Source organism: Lichenostomus cassidix, chromosome 5 (assembly GCF_008360975.1).
Source record: "Lichenostomus cassidix isolate B80296 chromosome 5, HeHo_3.0, whole genome shotgun sequence".
Classification (NCBI taxonomy): Eukaryota; Metazoa; Chordata; class Aves; order Passeriformes; family Meliphagidae; genus Lichenostomus; species Lichenostomus cassidix.
The window spans coordinates 14,373,686-14,395,649 of record NC_139486.1 but is presented as its reverse complement, the minus strand read 5'-3'; the positions used below and the strand labels follow the sequence as shown (position 1 = coordinate 14,395,649).

The following is a 21,964-nucleotide window of genomic DNA, read 5'->3' as shown; positions in this document are numbered from 1 at the left end:
GAGTCTACTGCGGTCTTATTCCTCCTGTTTATCATGGCTTCCCTCTCCTGCCTTTCCTCCCTTGCACTGACTTCCCTCTCTCCAAGCTTGGTATTAAATGCAAATGTGCTGATGTTAAACTTTACTGGACCTATTAACAGTCCAGGAGTAATGCCACATATAACCAGCTGCCAGACAGCCTTTGAAACATTTACCACCTGCCACTCATCCTTCAAATATCACTGTTTTGAGAGGCCTTATTTACCAGGCAGTCCATCAAAATGATCTGCATCTCAAAAATTTAGCTATAAGGTACTTTGGCAATTGCATCAAAAGCTCTGCTTAAGTAAATGACTGCTTTTCATAGGGTCAACCACTTCATGACACCAGAGATAAACTGACCTCAGTAAAGCTTGTAAAACGTTGGTTTCTGCCAACCCCCTTTTCTTTATGGGCCTAAAAACTGGTGCTGTGAGGACTTGTCCATAAGATTCCATATGACTATAGTTAAATTGACTGGTCCATAGCACCCTGGATCTTCTTTCTTGCTTCTATCACTGCGAACCTTCTCTAATTGACATGACCTTACAGAGCTGATATTTTACTAGCTCCATTGGAAGCATACCATCCTGTCTTGTGGACTTCAACTACTGTGGGTTTACTTTGAAAGATGACAACAGATCATTATTACAAATGTGAATATTAGAACTGGAAGACTTAACTAGAGTTTTGACAGTTCTTTTATTTATTTTTTTAAACCAGCTTGATGAGCAAAAATGCAAACTTTTGAAGCTGAATGTTTTCAGGGAAGCTTTTAATGAAACAGGAATCAACATCATTACATTTATTATCAGAGCTAGAACCTCTGATAGGATAAAGATAAAGAAAGCGAATAATCCCTTCAAACCTCTGTGACCACTTTCTTTAGAAGATTTTGTCATGATGCCTAAGAGGAAATGTGTAAAATGCCCTAGCTGATGCTTCCATGTTTCCAGAAGGACTAAGAAACTTTTTACTCAATGACATGAAGTAGGAAGTGAATATGCCTCTTACCTATTTATGTGTCCAATAGCAGTGTTAATAGTAACCCTTGGACTGCCCTCATCTGGCCTCAACACATACGGTGGAAATATATCGTCATCATCAACAATGGGTTCAGTTTCAGTTTCACTGGCATCAACAGATTTTGAGCATTTGTTTCTGAGGATCTTAACATTTCAAGAACAGAACATGATGAGAGATTTTTCCCTGAAAAAATACTATGATACATTTAAAAAAAAAGCAGGACCATTCCTTTGACCTCATACCTTCTCAATTGCTTTGTATGTCTTTAGATCTTCTTCAAAACTTTTGATTTTGTCTGTATCTGCTAACATAATGTAATTGGAAATTGGTGCTCTAGCTCTTCCTTTTGACTGAACATAGGAACGGTACTCCGTGGGCAAATCAAAACGCACCACCAAGTTGCATTTTGGTATGTCAACACCCTCCTCTACAATACTAGTAGCAATAAGTAGATTGGTCTCATGTGCTCGAAATTTTCTAAGAACCTGCAAAAGTAATAAAGAGAAATTTGACATATTAGTCCAAGATCTGTTTCCATCACAAGATTTAACAAAAGACAGTAAAACCAAGATGAGTGGCTCAGACACCCTCACAACATGTCTAAACATAAAAATACAAAACTATTACAAAAAATCTTTCCAGAAACATAAGCAGATTTCTACGAATAAAATCTGATATGTGGAATCGCATGAGGCTAAGAAGCTACTGTAGCCCCTACCAAGGGAGCGGATCCCCCCTATTTACTTACAAGTTTTCAGTTGTGGTATTAATGAAAAAAACAAATGATGCTTTCAGGACACCAGCTTTTCCCAAACATTTCTGAGGTTGAAGCCTCCTCATGTAGTAAAATACATTCTAGAGCTGGCACTTCTCATATTCATACTATATAAGAATCAATACTAAGGAAAGGTGGTGTGTCAGGAGCACAACCCAGCCAGGATGAGCTTTAAAAATGATGCAAAATCAGGGCTGGTTTTTTTTAACACTTATAACATTTAATGATTAACCAAATTCACATTTAGAAAAGATAAATATTAAAATCGGCTTAACTACTGAAAATGCCAGCACGTTTGATATTCTTCACAGTATTACATTACCACTAACACAATGCAGAAAAATTAGATTATCTGACTAGATATAAATATGATTTTACATGAAGTTTTAATTTCTATTTGTGTAATGTGACATAGCAATGTCTCCAAACATGCTTTTATTGTTTTACAAACAACACCTATATCACCAGTAAGTATGCATATTTGTAAAAATATAGGTATTCCCTGAACTTCCAATGATGGTGCTGCAGACTTTGCCTGTTGGTTTGTTTTGTTGTCAAAGACACACACGCACGCACACACAAAAAAAAAAAAAAAAGGTTCTGAAGATACTGCCCGTTTGCATTTTTTTTCTTGAAGTTACCTCTTCCTGTTTTCTAAATTCTACTTCCATCTGCTTGTTACGAGGCTGGTTCTTGCCAATGCCATGTCCAGTTATAAAATTGCTACTGATGTAAGCCAGTTCTGGATCTTGCTTGCCAGCTTCCTTTATCAACCTAAAAATATTACACGTGTTTTTAGAAGTTACACAACCCACAAAATGTAAGAAGATCTTTTGTTTGTAAGAGCTATATAAGAAGAAAAAGTGGAAGCATGAGACAATTAAGTCATGCTAACACATAAACTGACTGCAGCCTTCTTGAAAACCTCTGTAAGGTTGCCACAAGACAGACTGCATACACAAGCAGAAGGAGTGCTCATACATCACACATATTTCAGACCTATCATGGTAAAACTAGATATTTTTAAAGCAATCTATTACTCTAAGGCTCCCTGCTGTTAAAGAACTCTACTCACAATTACTTTATCTCTTTTTCTGTAAGCTATAGCTGATTTTAGAAGAAAGACCTGTAACTGCTTCCTCAACAAAAGTATGTTTCCTCAGTATAAAATGTTAACTTTTAGGTTAAAATGAAAGATTGTTATTCTACTGAATATTAGAAAATACATTCTGTTCAAGTATACTGGTGACAAAATGTTGACCTGTTTTTATAAAGAGTGATGCTCAGCCCATCCAGTGAGATGCTCACTGCTTGTGAAATTAACCCAAATAGAGGATATAATGCAATCCTTCAAAAGGAATACTTAACAGGGATGTGAAGAGCATCCATGCTCTCACTTTATTTCCACTCAGTTGTTGCAGAAGCAGAAAAGGCTGGTTTCTGCAGTGCTGTGATTTCACAGATAAGGCAGAAGACTGCTCACCCAAATAATGCACTAAATCTAGAATGGGGCATTTATGGATTTAAAACCACAATTACAGTGTCCCATTAAAATAAGTATGCTGGAGCATCATTAGTTGACCAGTTTTCAGGATGAACACAATTTGGAATTTCTCAACTGTAACAGGCTCTTGAGCAGCAGAGCCAATAGAAATAAAGGGTTTATATAAAACAAATAACCCCTTTCATGTGTCACCATAGCCATCCTAGTGCTTCTCTGCTCAAAGCATATCCATCATGTCCACTACCAGGTGCTCCTCACAGCCAAAGAACAGCCTGCCTCTCCACACCTCCAGCAGTAACTCCAGCCTTCCCCAAATAAATCTCTAGCACTTTTGCCTCACATATAAGTAGATGGGTGCTGTGCCAGTCCCCAGCCACAAGCCTACCATCTGCCCAGTGAGCTGCTGCCAAACCAGATGGAAAATGGCAAAGCTCTCCCTGCCCTTTCTACCACTGGAAAACTACTGAAGCCTTGCTCCCTTTCCTGGTCCCCGTTTTAAACAAAATTTTTGGGAACATAAAACACCTTGAAGGCTTTCCTCCTTTGCAATATGTTAAAACTGGAATGAACAGGGAGATAGGCAAGAGGATGGTAAAGAGCCATACAGCTTGCTTATGTAAATAGACTAGAAGGATCCTCCTGTGCTAAAATGCCAATGTGGTTTGTTAGTTCAAGGCCAAATGGAGTTACATTTCTGTATGCAGTCTAGGCTCTTGCGACAGACACGCTAAGAAAGTCTGTCCAGTAGTAACTGGACAGAAATCTAATTTTTTTTAGTATTTTTTTTTCCAGATGGCATTTCTATGAGGTCATATAGACTGAGTACCTACTAAACATCTCAAACATTTTTACTTTAGCTCACTTGTTATAGAAATTGACAATTAAAAGCATCTGAATAAACACTTCATTGTGCAAATCATTGGCAAGTTCCCGAGAAACATTCAGGACTTCAACCTTGTGACTTAAAAAAAGTATTTGTGGTAGGTAACAGGTGGTGTTTTTCAAACACATACAAGAACTTCTGCTTTCAAACCCTTCTCTTAAGGGAGCTGAGAGGCACTGCAATGCAAATGGAAGGAAACTGGGCTTATTCTAAAAGAGAGCTTACAGGCACCAGAACTCAACCGTATACACCAAAGTAAACAGCGAGCAAGTCACTCCATCAATTGAGTGCAATAATAATTAAAAACCCAGAAAGTACAGGTCATGCCATGAGTTTTGTCCTTCTTCAGTCATCCTGGATTTCATAAAATGGTATTCTAAATACTATTGTAATAAATATAGTTTAAGAAATATTATACTTCTGTTTTAATTAAGTTCCATTTAATGATCCATACTGGATTGCTGGAAGCTCAAGTAGCTGTGATATACTAATTCAAACACTCATGACTTTCTCATTGAGGATAGAGTCTTTCCCCTATATATACAGCATAGCTATCCTCAGCTGAGGCCCTTGAACTAAATCAACTCCAATGAAGGGGCCTACAGTGAGCTTCTTCACTAAAGGCTTCCAGTCTCAATTCCAACAGCTCAAGTCTGATGGTCAACCAGGTATTCTGAAATCAGGTGCTACATGAGGTAAAGGAGCATTTTGAGAGTCTGGTAGCTAGCTTTCAGAAGGGGATGAAAAGTTACATATAGTTCTGTATTTTGCCACAAATAACCTCTATTCAAAGTGCCTAAAGCTCAAAGATGGCAGAATTTTATCAACTATTTCATCTAGAGACCATATTCTGTCAGGTTCAACAGCAGTTAGGACACTGTATAGTGTATAAATCACAGAATACAAGAAAACCAGTATGGATTTAAATCACAGTTGTAACTGAACATAAAAGAAAAAAAATTTCACAATTCTGTTCATTCCCTGGAGGGTAATGAAATACTCTTTTCAGCTCAGCAAAAGATTCTGTTAATGTTATTTCTTCACGAGTTATTAACAAAATATGTTCATTTCACTGAACAGCTTGGTTTGCCTCATACTGCACATTTATGTGAACATATTTAAAATGAAAAGAAGGAGAAAAGATAGAAGTTGACAAAAAACACATAGGCAAGTCTGCATATCAAAGGATATGTTATGTGCTTATTGACTTGAGCAAAAATGTACCAACAGAGGGGTCTGATTTAGAGATATCCAGAACACAATGAACACCTTGCACAGGACATCTGCTACACTATCAGAGAAACCTATCAAAAAACCAAAACCAGGATAAGTAAACCAATCATATCATTCACAGGTTGTGGCAAATAGCTTTTAACAATTGAGTGCTATAATAACTAACATGGATCACATTCAAAAATATGAACTGATTTGGAACTAGAATATTGCCAGTTGGCAAATACTCCCAGGTTCATATTTTTCTTGGTGGAGACTTTAAGAAAGCATTTAGCGTTTGACTAAATAGGTATTTTATGAATACCAACTGCGAAAGTAGTCCTGATAAACCTTGAGAGAAATTTGTGCAAGGGTAAATTTGATTTTTTCTACACTTGGATCATATAATACTGTGATTTAGCTGGGTAATGGTTAAGATTTCCAGAAGTATTGCACTCAGTAGGCTAAAGACGTTTCCAACATCCATTGCAAATATATCAGTATATGCTTATTTCACCCGTTCAGTACAGTATTTCACATTTTCCCTTCTGAAAGAATCAAATTAAAAACTCAGGTCAGAACAAGTCCTTGAGTACAACTTTCAAAGACATATGCTCTTCCTATATGCTTTAAAAATATTCTGTATGATCTAAATCAGCTTTATAAATAGAGTTCTGAAAATACAAGGCAATCCCCTATATATTCATGATACTAACATTCTGGCAGCTGAGTCTGCCTTTTTTCTTCAAAATATTTTTTTTCAAATAAAAAGCTTTACCTATTTAGAACAACTGCTGTGTATCTTCTTTCCACAAAAATAATTCCACATAAAATATTAGTAAAGGGAGATGGGAAATTAGTCTCTGGCTTCTCTTTCTCCTCAATTTCTTCATCCTCATCATCATCTTCAGAATCACTCCAAGATACGTAATTATCCTGATTTCTATTGTTATACCATTCAACACTTTCAAACTGCTGCCGTTCATATGGTTTGTATTTGCGCAAGATTTCAAGCAGCTTTATTACTTTTGGGGTCACAAATTTCAGGTCAAGTGAGGCAGGCGAGAAGTGCTCTTCACAGAGTGCATGTATTTTCCTTAGGAAAGTGTCTGTAAACAATAAAAATTTTCTGTGCAGCTCCTCTTGTTCATGTTTGATATACTTCTGCAGCTCTCTCACCATCATCCCAGCTACCTTATCTGCACACCACGGTCCCAGAACAACCAACACAGCTCGACAGTCTGACAATATCTACAACAGATGAATTCAAGTATCAGTTCAAAGAGTACATTCATGAACTATTCATTTAAGACTAGGGGCTTTTTTCTCTTATAGCACAGTCTTTGTAAGGGTTATGACAATTTTTTGTATTTTGAAAAATATGCAGAAATCTGCTTTTGTTACTCAGATGACCTTGGTAAATTTGGTGTTTCTAATGGAGCAAGTTCCCCCCTCCCCCTTAAATTACTACCAATCAACTTCAAACTGCACATTTCTGAATCTCTGAAAAAACCCAAGCCTAATCAAAATTTTGCCGTTTTGTAGAATTGTAATTTAAAATTTGTACTAAAAATGAGAATACTTTTTGAGGCAGCTAGATAAACAAAGCAAGAATTCTTATATTTAATATATAACATAGAACTAATAGAATAAACACTTCACTGAGAATTTTTACTTTATTTATTACTGATAGCTTGCAGGGTTTTAAAAGTATATAACCAGAAAGTTGCACAGCGGCCTTAAGGTAGCCTTAGGAAGTCTATCCTTTCAAGGGCAAAACAGAATACAGTGGTTTGTATGTGTGGGTGGAACAGTAAAAAGAGAACTATATTCTATTCAGAGAAAGCAGACCCATCATCTTATTTGATGGGTTGTTTCCTCCTGAGGAGTAAAGTCATCAGACAATAAACTAGAAATTCAGAAATGGGGTACACCCATAACACTATTAAAAACAGTTATCATTTGGATGCACTACATTGTACCAGAAGAATTACAACTGGGCTGTAACAGTCAGGATGCTAGTTTTCAACTGCTGTTTTAATTTCTCTTCCTTCTTCCCTTCTGTGAGGAAATAAAGAACAGGCTGTAATCCTCTTGACACTACCCTCTGGGAAGTCTATTAGCTATAAGACTTAAGGGCAGAATTATCTACACTAATTGTAACTGCATATAGAGGCTTGATACTCTCCATTGCCAAGACAAAAAGCACCTCAGGCTGAAATTCATGTATTTTCTTAATATGGGTGCCCCCATCTTCTTGGAGAGCTACTGGATCAAAACAAGCACAGAGGGTTACAAGCTTTAGATGTGTAACAGTTAATCCACTCTTCTGGACTCTGCAAATCATGAAGAGTGCCTCCAGCAAGCATTCCTTATATATTTTAGCCTAGTATGGTTTGGGTTTAGAACAGAAGTAACCAGGACTTCCTATACCCATGCACTGTGACCAGCTGCTGTATGTCATCTTTCCCTCTGGCCCAAACAGTATTTTATGGACGGTGTCAGAGTCCTCAGTTTCTGAGAATGCTAAAGGAAACTGGAATATTTTGGGCTGAAGAAAGAAATACATTCTCCAAATTTCTCATGGACTATTACAGGAATGTGACTCACTACTGACCTCTTGTTCAAAGACTTACATACCTACATAGTTTTAACTTAGGAGGCAATTCCAAACCAGGAAGCCCAAGTGGGTTAAAAAAGGTGCCTGGACCCTGTGTGAGAGGTCCCTGCTAAACACTCCACACTTCAACACCATCCTCTGCTATTGGGCATGACAACACAGGGCCAAACACAGAGAAAATCAGGGGCAAACTTAAGATTCAAATTCCATTCAGCAAGGTGTGGCACTAGTCCACCAGTCTGTCTAAGAAAAACTGCAGACACTACACCTCTGGCTGGATTTTTTGTCTATATTCTTCCTTTATCAACTTTTAATACAACTGGGTACAGTCCAAATTCTTCCTGAAGAATTGTTTCTTCTCCTGTACTGAATTATTCAAAGGTCATAGGAGATTATGAAAATGTCAAATTCTTGACTTCAGAGATAAGGACCTACAACATCAGGGTGCAGAACTGTTTCTGCGCTTCAAGCGAATTTGAATCTCAAACAAAATGAAATTCTAATCAATGGCTGACATTGAAGCCCCACTCATTTATGAAAACAACTGCATGTTAATGATTACAAAAATCAGAAGTCTTTTTGTTTCAGATAGTCAAGAATGGCTAGCTTAGGCGGTTTCAGTCACATAACATACACGGCAGAGAAAAACAGCAGTAAGATTTCTATTCCCCACGTTTCTCACATTTCTTGATATCCTTACCTGCTTAGAAATTAAGGTAGAATCTCTTTCTTTTGAATGTACAGATATGTTGCAGTCATTTAGAAAAGCAAGTGCTTCATCCAATTCCTTTAATAATCTTCCATACAACCCACTTTTGTCAGTATATGGTCCACAGTCTACAACAATCTCACACGGCTGAGAAGTATATCTTAATGAGGGCAAAGATCAAGTTAAACACAGCTTCTGAAAGCCAAGTGCTATTTCAGCTCTTAAGGTTATACAACAAACTCAACAGCAATATGATGTGTATTCAAAAATGTTGCTTTCCCCACCACAAATTAAGTTATACAGTTAAACACTTTAGAAAAACCTCCACCACTCCAAACACTGAACTACTTCATTCTAAATACTGTTCTAAAACACTCCAAAAAAGGAGGTTAATACTGCTATCTTCATTTAAAATACTGGAAAATTTAAGCAAATTCAATTTACTTCACCAACATCCTCACTTGATTGTCCATAATGTACTCTCTTGATATACAAAAGAAAAACAATCCACATAATGTAAATTTATGTCTTTTATACCCCTTTTACACAAGTAAATAATTACTCTACTTGAATGGCAGTGAGAAATTCATAAAAGGAAATGGCTCAGACAAGTTTAAAAAAAGCATTTAAGACATTTATACACAGACTAATAAACACCTGTTCCATAACATGAAAAAACACCTTTGTCTGAAACCCAACAATACAGTACAGGTGGTTGAAGAAAATATGCCACATGGCAATCATTTCACCGTAATTTTCCCCTACAAGAAGTCATTGCATTATCACCACCTTTATTTTAAACAGCATTCACAGGATTCTAGACTCTGTAACTCACTTGCTCTGCTATTTAAATATTTACTACCTCCTCTATCTTTCATTAGCCTTTAAAACCCAGGCTACACATTGGGGGAAAAAATGCAACTTCTCTGGCATTAAGAACTCATTGTACTGTGGATGTTGCAGCTTTTTCCTAAATAGTGACATTATGGCATACAATGGACACAAATGTTACACTCTGAACAAAAGAGTGCATTTTAAATGTTCAGAAATATTTTGTGAAAAAACAGTTTTTTAGCTTGGTGGTGTGTTGAGGTTTTTTGTTTGGTTGTTTTGGGTTGGTTTTTTTTGAGGATTCTTCTGTTTTGTTGTGTCTTTTTTGTTTTGTTTTTTAACTATAGAAAATCTCTCCATACCAAGGCCAATCAGCCTTTGTACTCAAAAACCTCTTAACATTCCATCCCCACCCTAAATGGAATGGCAGCATCACATACACACAAACTTTTCTAAAATTTAAAAAACTAAATATTGCTACTGGTTTATTCCTCTATCCAAAACAGAAATGCAGGCATCAATTTAATGACAATAATTATAAAACACACCTGTCTAAGACCACCAAATCAGTTGCAGTTTCAGCATTACTCTTTAAAATTTTCTCCAGTTTCTGGATCTTCTCCTCTAACTCAGCAGGATCACATTTCCCATTTAAAATGGAAGCTGTTAATCCCAAAATTCGAGGACATGATGGATAATCCTCACAGATCTGTGAAATAAAATCAAATTAAATTCTTTGCAACAGATATCCTGTTAATCCACCTGCAAACTTATGATGCTTAGGCTGGAAACTTGTACTTCAATAACAAGTGTTGCAAAAGTAACCAATTAATTAATGATTATTTTAATATTTTCTGTTCTACTGACGGGAAGTTAAACTAAAAATTGAGTAACATTCAACAGACATCATATTTAAAGGTAAATATTTACAACGTGGAAAAACAGAAACAGTTGGCATTAAACAGAATATTCTTGTCACACTTACAATACATATCATAATATTTCCATGCCATATAAAAAGATACATGCACTTGAAAAGAGATTTGGGAAGTTATTTATTATGCAGGTATCTCTCACTTGTAAGCCAAATATGACATGGAGCCATTTATACTCTGGAAAGAGCCCAGGAAACATCTTTAGAAATCAGTATTTTAAAAATAATAAAAACTGATTAGTGGTTCCCAAACACAAATATTATATTAACGAATTTTAAAAATTCCCCTAATTCAATAAATTTAGCATCTCTGTTAATGACAGATTTTTCTTGAATTCCCACTGTAAAATACAGTAAATACATTTATTTTTTGACCTCATAGTATCACAGAAGTCTTAATATAGTAATTTCACAGTCCCAAAACATGCTAATATTGGTTCCACTAATATTTTTCCTTGGTAGCAAAAGTTGCTTTAAATGGTTCCCAATCCTCCAGCCCTCCCAGTGACTTCACCTCCTCAACCAAGTATATTAAACATTCACACAATGAATGCACCTTCATAATTTCACGGTATGGATGATCCTGGATTGCAAGATGGCACTCATCAAACACCAGAAGATTAATATTTGACAGGGATAAATACTCATTTCTCAGAACAGTCAAAGCAACATGACATGTCATAACCAGAACCTAGATTGAAAGGAAAAAAACAAATGTCAGTACATGAAAAGTACAAGCTGGCTGAGGTCAAGGGGAGGGAGGAAAAGCCTTATGCAGGTCTTGTGAGACAGCATTAGCAAATACCAACTCCCATTCATCTACCTACACCAGGTAAGGACAAAAGAGAATAAAACATTCACTACTGGAGAAAGCCATTTGTCTGGAGGGGTGTATGTGTGTATATATATAAATGTCTGTATGTCTCCAGTCACATGCCTACTTAAAAAATGAATGCGACAATCTCAACACCAATCAGACTACACAGAACAAGTATCATTAAATCGTAATAAGTTAAGTTAGTGTCCTTTATGTGTCTCATCACCATGTCTCTGGCAAGAAAGGTAGTTCTCCATAAGCTCTTAACTACTTGCAGCTGTAACATAAGCAGGGTGTTATCAGAATTCTTTTTAAAGAAAAACTTGTCATACACTGACACATAAAAATTGAGTTTGTTGATAAAATGATGTACTATTTTTACACTTTGAACTTCGCTATAGTCACACCTTCTCCTGACAGAGTTCCTTAGACATATTCCATAGACCATAATAATCACCGGAAAGAAAATCCCAAAAACCCAACATTTAATGAAATTTTAATGGCATTTAAAGTACAGTATGCACACCCAAAATTTCTTCTGCCATCAACATCATGAACAAGTCAGGGAGATTGAAAACAAAGAACTAAGAGGATGGCTTTTTAAAAACAACCTGAAAATGCTTATATATATATATACATATATATTTGCCCCAAAATTTACATACAAATACTACCAATATGCTGGATTTCTTTCAGAAAAAAACCTGAATGTGTAATTGGAAATCACTTCTGATCCAACCTAACTCACTGCATGTTTTGCTTATAGTTTATACTTAATACATTACCTGATGCTTAGAGAATTCCTGACTCCACTTCTCTTTTGTCCATGATTCAGTTATCTCTAAACTTGAATACTCTCCCACTTTAAGGTCTGAATGTGTCCTGACAGCTGACACTTGTTGAGCAACTTGATTTGCTTCAGAAAAAAACAAGAAAATCTCATTACATAAAGGTTTTCTGGTACTTTAATTTATGTGTGTCATATTACCTAGCACTACATTTTATAATGTGATCTTTAGCTTGGACTAATGTTAAACCAGGTGTACATGGCAAATGTCTCTATGCAAAACCACATCAAGAAAACAGATTGGTAACTAAACTGCACTTTAAATTCAATGTCTTAACTTTAAACTAGGAAACAGGATGTTATATATATAAACAGGTTATATCAAACAGATGATGAAACGGAAGATGAAAGATATCACATCCTTGCTGTTGAAGACTTTATGCAAAAGTTCTTCCCAACTCTGCTTTCACAGAACTTCTGTTACAGAATAATCTATGAAAATATTAGCAGTGTATTTAAGTTTCCTCTTACCTGAGTTGACCAAAAACAGAGTTCTTTTTCCATTTTTGTTGAAATCTCCCCTGATCTGATAGGACAGCTCTTTAGTGAGTAGTACTGCAATAAAAGTCTTCCCTGAGCCAGTGTTTAAGCAGACTATTGTATTATGATCCAAAGCTGCTTCAAGCAGTTCAACCTAGGTTTAAAAAATAATCATGTCCTTATTGCAGCAATGCAGTGAAAAAGCTGACAAAAAATAACACAAGTGATAAATAAACTAGACAAGTCAATAGTATCGCCTGAGATCTTTCCAGTGCTATATAATTAACATGCAATTGTCTCTTACACAACAATGTATTCTCACAATCTTTCAAAAATATTAATACGCTATATATAGTCCATCTTTTAAATCTAAAATCATTTAGTACCACAATTTTCTCTCAGGTAACTTTCTAAACATATCTTTTTTAGAGATGATTCTCTTGCTAGATACATGGTGTGCAGAAAGAAACTACAGCTTTTACATCGAATTGCCACGACAATTCAGCTAAATAAGCAAGTAGATCAAGGTGATCCAAGTTTCTCAATAATACTATCAAAATGCTTCTGGGCACCTCTGCAGTGCAAAGAGAACTGATAGTCTAGAATTCACAAACAGTTTTCCTTAAAGTGAAAAATCTGAGTACCCTGACGGGGTTTCTGATGTTAGAGGGCTGCTTTGACCAGTCTGTGAACCAAAAATCGAAATTAGTATACCATGTAGAAGACAAAGTGAGAGGCGGAAGGAGACATTGATGTATGCATACAATATGAGATAAACATAGTTTATTTGTCCCTAGCAGCATTCTGCAGAGAAAAGCAGAAGAACAGTCATCTTAAAAGCTGTTCTGCTTGTTAGAGCAAACTGAGGAGGAATGGGGGATACACCAAATGTAAAACAAAGACAAACTGAAGAATTAACTCCTAACAGTTGCAGCTGAGAGACACATGTCCTGACAGTGTGCATCACTGCACATTCTCCACCTGCTCTTGTTCTTTTTCCATTAATTAATAGATTTAATTGTACTTTTTTTATGTTACTGTATTAGTACTATCACTAGTACCTGATATTTTCTTGGCGTGTAAATGTTATCATGAATTGCTTCTTGTTGCCATGGTAGTCCAAAAAATGGACCCATTGGGGAGGAAGCAGGGGTCATGAGCTGCAGTCCCGCCATGCTGAGGGATTGCAAAGCAGGGCTTTTCATTCATTCATCCAGTGTTTCTTTCATTGCATTTTTGTTCCAGCACAGCCTACTGTGAGAAGAAAATGAAACAGTATTAGATATAATTGCAATCTCAAGCAAGAAGAGAAAATTTATATCAAGAAAAGGACATTACTTGATCTTACAGAAATGCTTGTTCTCATACTATTTTCAGCAGAAAATGTTAATTTTAAATTTACAGGCACTTCTCCACTTGATGTGTGCTTATCAAAGTACTGCAGAAATTCAAAAGGAGCTGTACTTTACAGGACAATGCTCATTTTAGGTATTTGGATTTACATATATCATAATATGAAGTTCCATGTATGGTCTGGCAGAATCTCAGTTTAAATATCTTTATAAAAAACTTTAAAAAGTAAAGCTGTCTTAGCTTTACTTCAGGAAAGAAAAACACAGATTTTCTACAGCATAGGCATAAGTATCAGATTTTCCATTTTTCTTTCCAACCAAAAAGGCCTTTGACCAATTATATCTTTAAATACACACAAACAGGAATTTTATTCTAATCGCCAGGAAAACAGCAGAAACTAGACAAGAACTTCAGTATTTTCACATCAAAAGATTCTCATAAGATTATCTTTTTAAGGAACTGGCAGAAGCATTATAGATAATTGCTGATGACTTTGATAAGGACTAATGGAGAATGGATCCATATCAGGTTAACCACCAATTTCCATAAAGACACTGTAATTCAAAACAAAGCCTTCAGAACTTCATGACAACTATGCACTGGAGAGCACTTTCTTACTGAGGCTATGAAGCCTCATCACCTCCTCTGTGTGCATGTGTGTCTGTGTATGTGTGTGTTTAAAAACACTTGCTATTTGTGAGGAATGACCAAGCTAAAAATACACATCAAACAAAACAACCTACCAGCTAAAAAAAAATAAAAATAAACCCCTCACAAAAAACCTTTAGCCTGGGAAAGTGATTATGGCCTGATGATATAGAAAAATATTGCTGAAGTATAAAGAAACACAACATGAAATCTAAGAAATTTTGAATACTCCCCTCTTTAAACTGGATATACATGCTGTTCAAAAGACAATACTTTCAAAAATTCGTTTTCCTCAAAATTCCTACAAGCTCTATATTAATTTTAGGATCAATCTAAGATGACAAATGCATAAAATTGCTGATGCATTCATATTTAAACATTCATTAAAAAGACATGACAAAAATCTAATTATCATTTTATTGCATTGAAATGTTCTTGCTTTTCTATATAACAGGGAAGTTGCTTAAATTTTGCAAATGTGCAGTAAGGAATAAAAAAAAATGAGAAAAATATAAGAGAAAACCATTTAAGAGAAATTTAAGCATTTAAGAGAAAACCAGTAATGGTTATGAGAAATAATCAGAGAGATTAAAAATAAAGCAGTACAATTAAATCATCAAAAATGGGGGACTGACGATTTCCAGAAGTCTCCTCCAACCCTAGTAATTATGTGATTCTGTAATTTAAAAAAGTATTCATTTAGATTTGTTCCATAGTCTCCAACTAATAACTAATTACACTGTTGCTCTTTGTTATATATTAACATTTTTAAATTAAATATTATAATCCAGACCATGTCTAAACACTGACATTACACTACTTTTAAATAATTATAGGAAGCTCTAAGAAAAGAGATGAAACCAATTCTCTCATTTCCTGTGTGAGGTATATATTGTAAAATAAAGAGAAGGCAACAGACTGAACTACACGATCACTCCTCTTGCACAGTCAGAAGTAATTTCATTTTACAGTAAGTGGTCAGATAAAGCTTTGTCTGAATTCATTTTAAAGTGACAGGGGAAGCCCTGAAGCACAGCACAGTTACGTTGAAGTAACATTACACATGAGGTTCCACTGTAACGAACTATTTATCTTTTCTAGACAAACATTCAGTAGTAAATGCTACTTATTGAATGACTAATGTAACTTCTTGGGTTTAGGCTCAGAAATAAATGTACTTCCCCCTCCATCAAAAAAGTTCTTTAATAAGAGAACTGAGTTGATACTCTTGGAATATTGTCTTTTTATTTGAGCTTCACAAAACCCATCACAGTGAGAAGACTCCAGAAAGAAAAGATGCATTAAAATCTTTAAAAAACCTGAAAGGAATGAATGTCCATTTTCACAGGACATAGTAAAGAACACTCTTGACATTTTATGGTTTTTTAGTTGCTTTAGAACAATCTCCAAACTCATGCAAATCTTCTCATTTACTTGACACTCCTGTAATGTAAGGTACCATTTGAGTCTGAGTATTTCAGATTACCTAAACAGATAAAATGGATTGATATTGCTTTATTTAGCTGTAAATAAAGAACAGTCTACACACATCATAAAATCAGTACTACATCATTATTCATTTCAGCTGTAATACAAAAAAAGACTCCTGTAGATTTCTAAATTATTTCTATAAATTTCAAAGAATGTCTACAAGCACATGCAGGCTCTGTTCTAACAACACAACTATAGTAACTTTATACAGTGCTCTAATCTGGCACAACTGAAGATGTTTTGGTTCATTCCCTCCTTGGAACTAGTTCCTCCACTAGGACTCCAGAGCTTTAGGTCCTAGGAGGCAGCTGGCAGGAAAGATACGTCATCAGATGTTGCTGTTGAGCAGCTAGCAGAGTAATGAATGCATCGGTTCTCAGTAGCAAGAAGGAATGACCTTTATTATTTTGATTTCATCACATATATAAAGTTCTCAAAAGTCACCCAGATTGGTCAGTCAGAAGCCTTCCCCCAGGCCTGATTGGCCAGGCCTGCACTGCCCAAGTTCTGGGACACTGTTCTAAAAACATCCAAACTTTATCTTTATTTACAAAACACAAGAAAACTTCTCATGGGAAAAACTGTGCTAGCCACAATCATAGAATGATTTATGTGTTATACAGCTGCATGTAGCAATCTGATCAACCTTGACATTCTGATCTACTAAGCATTCGCACATCAAATGTACTTGATGTTTATCAATATGTGACTGATAGATTAGATCAGTCACATCACAAGGACAGTAGCATAACACTATCTTCCCCAGCCACCAGTAGAAAGCATCGAAAAATTCTGGGCACTACTAACTTTAGTGAAGCTTTTGTATGAACCAACAGCTTAGGTGGAGGAGAACAGGGAAGAAGGGAGAAAAAGTAGGGAAAGGTGTCATCCCCAGCACCCCCTTCTCCAAACTTATAGATTAAATTCTCCTCTAATCTATCTAGCGTCTCTTTTTGTATTCCAGTGAGTGCAGTACTAGTTGGTAACACATACCAAAAAAATCCTTGAAATCATAGAATAGTTTGGGTTGGAATGGATCTTAAAGATTGTATAATACAAACCCCATTGTGTTTGAAGAACACAAAGGTCTTTCTCATGACTACAGTATTTCATGGAAATGGTCTCAGTCAAGTTTCTCTACTTACATATAGCAACTGGTGAAAGAACAACTAATGTCCACTTTGTTTAACATGAGACCTCATTGTCATAATTGCTAGAAGGGACCAGGGAAAAAAACCCCAGGCATTTTCCATAGTAAAAGCTGCAGCTGATTCCTCAGTCATTCTTGTACATAAGCCCAGCCACTTCAGTTTTGTATCAGTTTAGATGAGCAACACCTCCTCTTTGTTTACTGTTCCATCTGTGTTTTGTTTCTTTTTCAAATGATAAATACAACTTTAGGAACATATAAAATAGCCATACTGCATCACCCAGAGGGAATTAAGGAGAGAAAACCAACCTTATTTTAAAGGCTGCTAATAGAAAACAAGCATAGGATCTAACATTACAAATAATTCATCTCTTTTGCTATGCACCTAACGACAGTGATACCAGTCTAGCTACTCTGCTACAAGAAGCAAGGAGATTTACACTTATATATGGTTCCAGCTTCATCTGGAAAGGCTGTGAAACTACATTTACTCTAAACTACAGCTCTGGTTTCTGTTTACCTTTGTGCAAGACCTGCTCTTAAGCACAATTACATCACTGAGACCAAAAAGCATTCTCAAAAAACCTCTGAAGTGCAAAGAAAGAAGTACATGCACATTTGTAACTTGAAAAGTACACACAGCCAAAAGAGTACTGTGCACCACTGTAACCATACCAGGGTTGAGCTTGCATGAGACACAACAAATTTGACAGAACATATAGGGGGAGGGAATTTAAGCTAAGTCAGGTAAAAAGTTATCCTCCCTAATCAATGTTACTTTCTGCTTTACTAAAGTTTCCTAGTCCTGGCCTTCATTTCTATCATCTGTATTGGAAGTATGTAAGATACGACAAGATCAATTGTCAACATTATTATGAGAGTAAGCCAGAATAATTCAGTAATTGTATCATTCTAGAGTCTCTATTTCAATACCAAGGAAAAATATCAAGTTCTTCAATAATAAGAAAAGCAGTACAAGATCATCTAGAAATGAAAAGCGAAAGAACACATCTACTTGAAGAACAGATTTTAAATTGAAAACATTTGAGATGTAAGCACATATGTTCAAAATCTGTGGACAGAAAACTGAACATGAGCTAACTGAAACTAGCTAACAGTGAAGCAGAGAAAAAAAGCCAAACTAGTCCTGCTCAGCCAGTGTTGATTAACAAAGATACTTGTTAAGATGTTCCATCTTTGTCCACTGCCTTATTTTGAAAACTGATAGCATAAGAAACTGTAAGAACTTGTTGAAACTGAATTTGGAGCAAGAAACACCTGAAACAATTCCTGCTTCCTGTGACTTTGGACTAGTTACAGAAGCTTGGTAAGGTAACATAGTGCTCAAGCTTATCTGTTCTACTAAAATAATAGTGAAAAGTCCAGTTTCACAGCCATCTATCTGGACAGTTTCAAGAGCAGAATTCACATCCTGGTATCCTTACTTTAATGCACAATTATGTGAACAGTGAACTGCAAAGCTAAAATTAATCCCTTATTCTATCATTTAAAGAACTGTTTTTCATAAAAATATACAATGTTAGAAATTAACAGTCAACAACATTTAATAGAAGTTTTTCCAGTCTACAATAATTCTGGAACGGTGGTGTAGGTTTTTCAGTCACATGACTATCCAATCTGAAGCCATCCCTTGGGACACAGAAAAATTCAAGGTTTACTACGCTAAGGAATACAAGCCAAACCAACCAGAGCATCCACCTGGAACAAGACATCCTGGATGCAGTCCTACTTGGAGGACAGTTTAAAACATTTATGGAATAGCACTGAGGTACACAGAGAAGAGACTGGAGTCATGGGGAAGCATCTTTCAATTTTTTACCACCATTTGTGAGCATAGTTTGTGTTATATTAACAAGTTAATACAAAACTATTAACCATCTCCTCTTAACAACACAAAGTTCTTACTGCCATATGCAATGTATTTAATTTGCTTTCTATACTGATTTGTACATTTATATGCTTTCTATACTTATTTGTACATTAGAAATAATAAATTATTTCTAATGCTCTAGGTTTTCATCTTTGTCCAGGAATGTCTGGTTTATCCTCTAAGAACACTCTCAGCATCAGCCAAAGCAAGTTAGCCTAAGAAGTAAAAATAATCTACTTACTCTAAAGGAAATAAACCACAATCTATAAAAAAATATGAACAGAACCTGGCTGCTTGAATATTCTCTTACATGAACACTTAAAGAGTCGGAATGCAGTTTCTTTATAGCAATTTATGTTCAAGTGCTACATGAAACCTTAACTTGGTGAATGATCTAACATAGAAAATTCTTACTTGGGTAAAGGAGGAACAAATAAAAAGAAAAATGTAAAATACTAAGAATATGAAATACTGGGTAGAAAATTAATGTAAATGTAAATATACAAATGTAAAATGTCACTGAGAATGTTCCATACCAACTTACACCGTGAGCATTCAGTGGCAAGAATTGGTTTTGCCCACGTGACAGTGAACTTGCAAGATTTCTACGTTGTCTGGTTTCCAAACCTCCTTTTAAAAGAAGTGTACTTTTTCAAAGGATTTGACTTTTTCTGTGATAGTCCAAAAGAATACACTATTTCTTCCAGATAAAGAAGTGTATTTGTTAATATTACTCCTGCAACTTCAGTTCTCTTAAGAGAACTTTAAAATCCCAAACCAAACACCCCCAGTCTTATCTCAAAAAAAAAAAAAAAGCCCAAAACCCAAACATCAAACAGCTGTCAAACAATATAATTGAGTAAGATGAATCAGAAACCTCTTTTATATTGTGCTTTCTTTAACACAGAACACAGCTTACAAGACATTCTTCCTTTCTCATCCTTCAAAGATCTTTATCACATGCATTGTCTAACAGCAATTTTTATATTTGGTCTTACAATATTCTTAAAGGAAAAAGAAAAATGGATTTCAGATGTGTTCCCTTTCAAGACAGGAACCCATAGACGCTTACAAAACTCAAATATAAGCATTCCGATGAGGACCATCTTCCCTGGTTTCCCTAGCACAATCATCAATATTTATTGTGAATGTTCATTTTGAACTACAATAATTTTTTTTGTTCTATTTTTCTGATACAGAACCAGTCTAACAGCACAAGCAGAACATTGGTCTTTAATAGCCTACCAGAACAACATACCAGAACAACAAAGGCTGCCTTCTGTTGTTCAGGAAAAGTTTCATTAAAGAGCTTATGAAATGAAAGTTAAATTGAGTTACATTTGGACGAGCTGATTCTGAAGCACTTCCACAAGCAGTACAACAGTTAACAGCTGAAATTCCTGGCAGAATCCTCCTAAACGTCTGTTTGTAGGAAAGAAATGAAGTACAACATGACACTTGGCAGACTCAGAAAACCCCTTAAGTCCTTCATCTAATGCTCAATATGAGCAAACCTGGACTTGGGAAAGAGCCTAATGAACACTTTTTGTTGCAATCAACAGATCAACACAGCCAGCAAGACACTGCTCACACAAGAGTTGTGCTGCTGCACACTGTAACAGTCTAATGCAAAAGAATGATGTCCCTATTTATCAGCGTAACACACATAGGCTGTAGGGCATTTACAAGTAAAGCAACACAATGTGAAAACAAAGATCAGTTTTGTAGTGCACCTCCAGTGACACCAGTGCATGAGGCATTCAGAATAAACGTTCAGAAATGGGATGTTTCTCCTTTAAAGAATACAGACACACAGCCAGATTCTGGAACAAACTTTCATTTTCTAAAATGTTGTGTATAAGGTCTGTGCAACAACCCTAACTATGTAGAACTGGTGCTATGCAGACTCCTTTCACCTCCTCAACACAGAGGACAAAAGATAAAGCATGAAGTATATGGATCTAAGATGCAAGGCAAGTTGAGGAATAGCAGAACTGAATACATTTCTGTCTTGCCCATGTTATCAAACTACATTCTTCTGCTATGTAGTTTTAATCAGATAGCCTTTTTCCCTATTTCTGCTGAACTTGTATTTCAAACTGAAGCACACTATTGAAACTAAGACCTTTAACAATTTACCTGTCATTTATTTTCCTTACCATTTACTTTATATCTCCTATCGGGAACAACATATGAATTCAATTCTAATTCTAATCCCCTGTGTCAACTCTCTCAATTTTTTTTTAACTGATCATATTTCACCAAAACACAACCACATTTGAATATAAAATCCCCAAGAAAAACACACACACATAGCCTTTAAAAAAACTGAATATATTTCTAATTATATTCAGCTTCATAAGAAATATCAGGGCATGTGTTTCACGACAAACGTCTTTATCTATGCTCTTGCTATATCTAAATTTCTATGAATAAAATGAAGTAGCCACTTTTATTTTTCATTACAAAGAAATTCACAGTCAATTTCTATAAACTCACATGTGGAAGTTACTTTACTCTATGGTTCTGAAGTAGCTTTAAATACAAAATAAGGGAACACAGTGCAGTGATACACCAAAACCTGCTTCTCCCATACTACAAAGCAAAGTCTTACCGTTTTAATTTCCGCAGTCTCTGTGTTTATGCTTCCCAAACTGCATTTTGACATCATGATATCAGCTTGTAGATTAATCACATAATTTGCAAGCCTTGGCTCTTAAAAAAAACAAGAACAAAAACCTGTAAACTGTAAAAATTACTTGAAAAGGAAACTAC

At 35.6% G+C, this 21,964-nt stretch overlaps 1 protein-coding gene across 6 annotated transcripts in view; it reads right to left on the bottom strand.

The window, feature by feature from the left end:
* Positions 1–21,964, bottom strand: part of DICER1 (dicer 1, ribonuclease III) — a 68,302-nt gene that overhangs the window by 28,352 nt on the left and 17,986 nt on the right. For 2 of the 6 annotated variants that reach the window (XM_085061470.1, XM_085061475.1), the window contains exons 3-13: positions 21,804–21,904; positions 13,718–13,910; positions 12,648–12,810; positions 12,115–12,245; positions 11,069–11,203; positions 10,127–10,287; positions 8,739–8,907; positions 6,197–6,669; positions 2,461–2,593; positions 1,287–1,529; positions 1,033–1,187 (exon numbers count right to left, since the gene is read on the bottom strand). In XM_085061470.1, the coding sequence (XP_084917596.1) occupies positions 1,033–1,187; positions 1,287–1,529; positions 2,461–2,593; positions 6,197–6,669; positions 8,739–8,907; positions 10,127–10,287; positions 11,069–11,203; positions 12,115–12,245; positions 12,648–12,810; positions 13,718–13,861 (1,907 nt within the window). In that variant the 5' untranslated portion in view covers positions 13,862–13,910; positions 21,804–21,904. Of the gene's footprint in view, positions 1–1,032; positions 1,188–1,286; positions 1,530–2,460; positions 2,594–6,196; positions 6,670–8,738; positions 8,908–10,126; positions 10,288–11,068; positions 11,204–12,114; positions 12,246–12,647; positions 12,811–13,717; positions 13,911–15,976; positions 16,147–20,527; positions 20,612–21,803; positions 21,929–21,964 lie in introns of those variants that run through there. The other 4 variants (XM_085061473.1, XM_085061471.1, XM_085061472.1 and 1 more) reach the window with 4 other exon arrangements.